The sequence below is a fragment of the Pterocles gutturalis genome, unplaced genomic scaffold (genome assembly GCF_000699245.1).
Source record: "Pterocles gutturalis isolate BGI_N339 unplaced genomic scaffold, ASM69924v1 scaffold9106, whole genome shotgun sequence".
Taxonomy (NCBI): Eukaryota; Metazoa; Chordata; class Aves; order Pterocliformes; family Pteroclidae; genus Pterocles; species Pterocles gutturalis.
In genome coordinates this window covers 1-661 of record NW_010105414.1, presented here as the reverse complement: position 1 = coordinate 661, position 661 = coordinate 1, and the positions used below count along the sequence as shown (strand labels likewise).

At 37.7% G+C, this 661-nt stretch overlaps 1 protein-coding gene across 1 annotated transcript; it reads left to right on the top strand.

Annotated features, from left to right (window-relative positions):
- Positions 1 to 244: 244 nt before the first annotated feature.
- LOC104471883 (zinc finger protein CKR1-like) lies at positions 245 to 332 on the top strand (the record flags this gene model as incomplete). The annotated part of the gene is made up of 1 exon (XM_010087380.1): positions 245 to 332. A coding segment is annotated over exon 1 (88 nt), but the record flags the coding sequence as incomplete, so codon positions are not given.
- Between the last annotated feature and the right edge of the window lie 329 nt (positions 333 to 661).

The following is a 661-nucleotide window of genomic DNA, read 5'->3' as shown; positions in this document are numbered from 1 at the left end:
AGAGAGGATATGTCTCCCTTGGAACTGAAGATATTTTTTCCCTGGGAAGGGAGGATATTGATATATACCAGGGAGAAAAAAAAAAACAAATTTGTCAAAGTAGCCCCAGAAAAAAAAATCCAAACCTGATCAAGGAGCATTATTTGGCGGATTTCTTCCATTTTAAGGGATTTTTTCTTCCCCACAGGGGATTTTTCGGGAGTCCTGAGCGAGGAACAGAGAAAAAATTCCTCGTTTTTCCGTCATGGAGCCGTGGGTGATGCTGGATCCGCGGCAGAAAGCGCTGTACCGGGACGTGATGCAGGAGAGCTACGAAACCCTCATGTCCCTCGGTAAAAATTCCTCTTTCCTTCTCCTTCAACATTCCTCCTCGTTTTTTCCTTGATTTTTTTTTTTTTTCCCTCCCCTGTCTTTGTCAGGAATGATGAGTGGGGAGGAGGAATCCAGGAGGATTTCCCCAAACCCCAGCCCTTCATTTATTTTTTATTTTTCTTTGGGAAAATATTTTTTTTTTGCATTTATTGATTTTTTTTTGCATTTATTGATTTTTTTTTGCGTTTATTGATTTTTTTTTGCATTTATTGATTTCTCTGCATTTGATCTCTCTGCATTTATTGATCTCTCTGCATTTATTTTTTAATTTTATTTAGTATATGTTTAT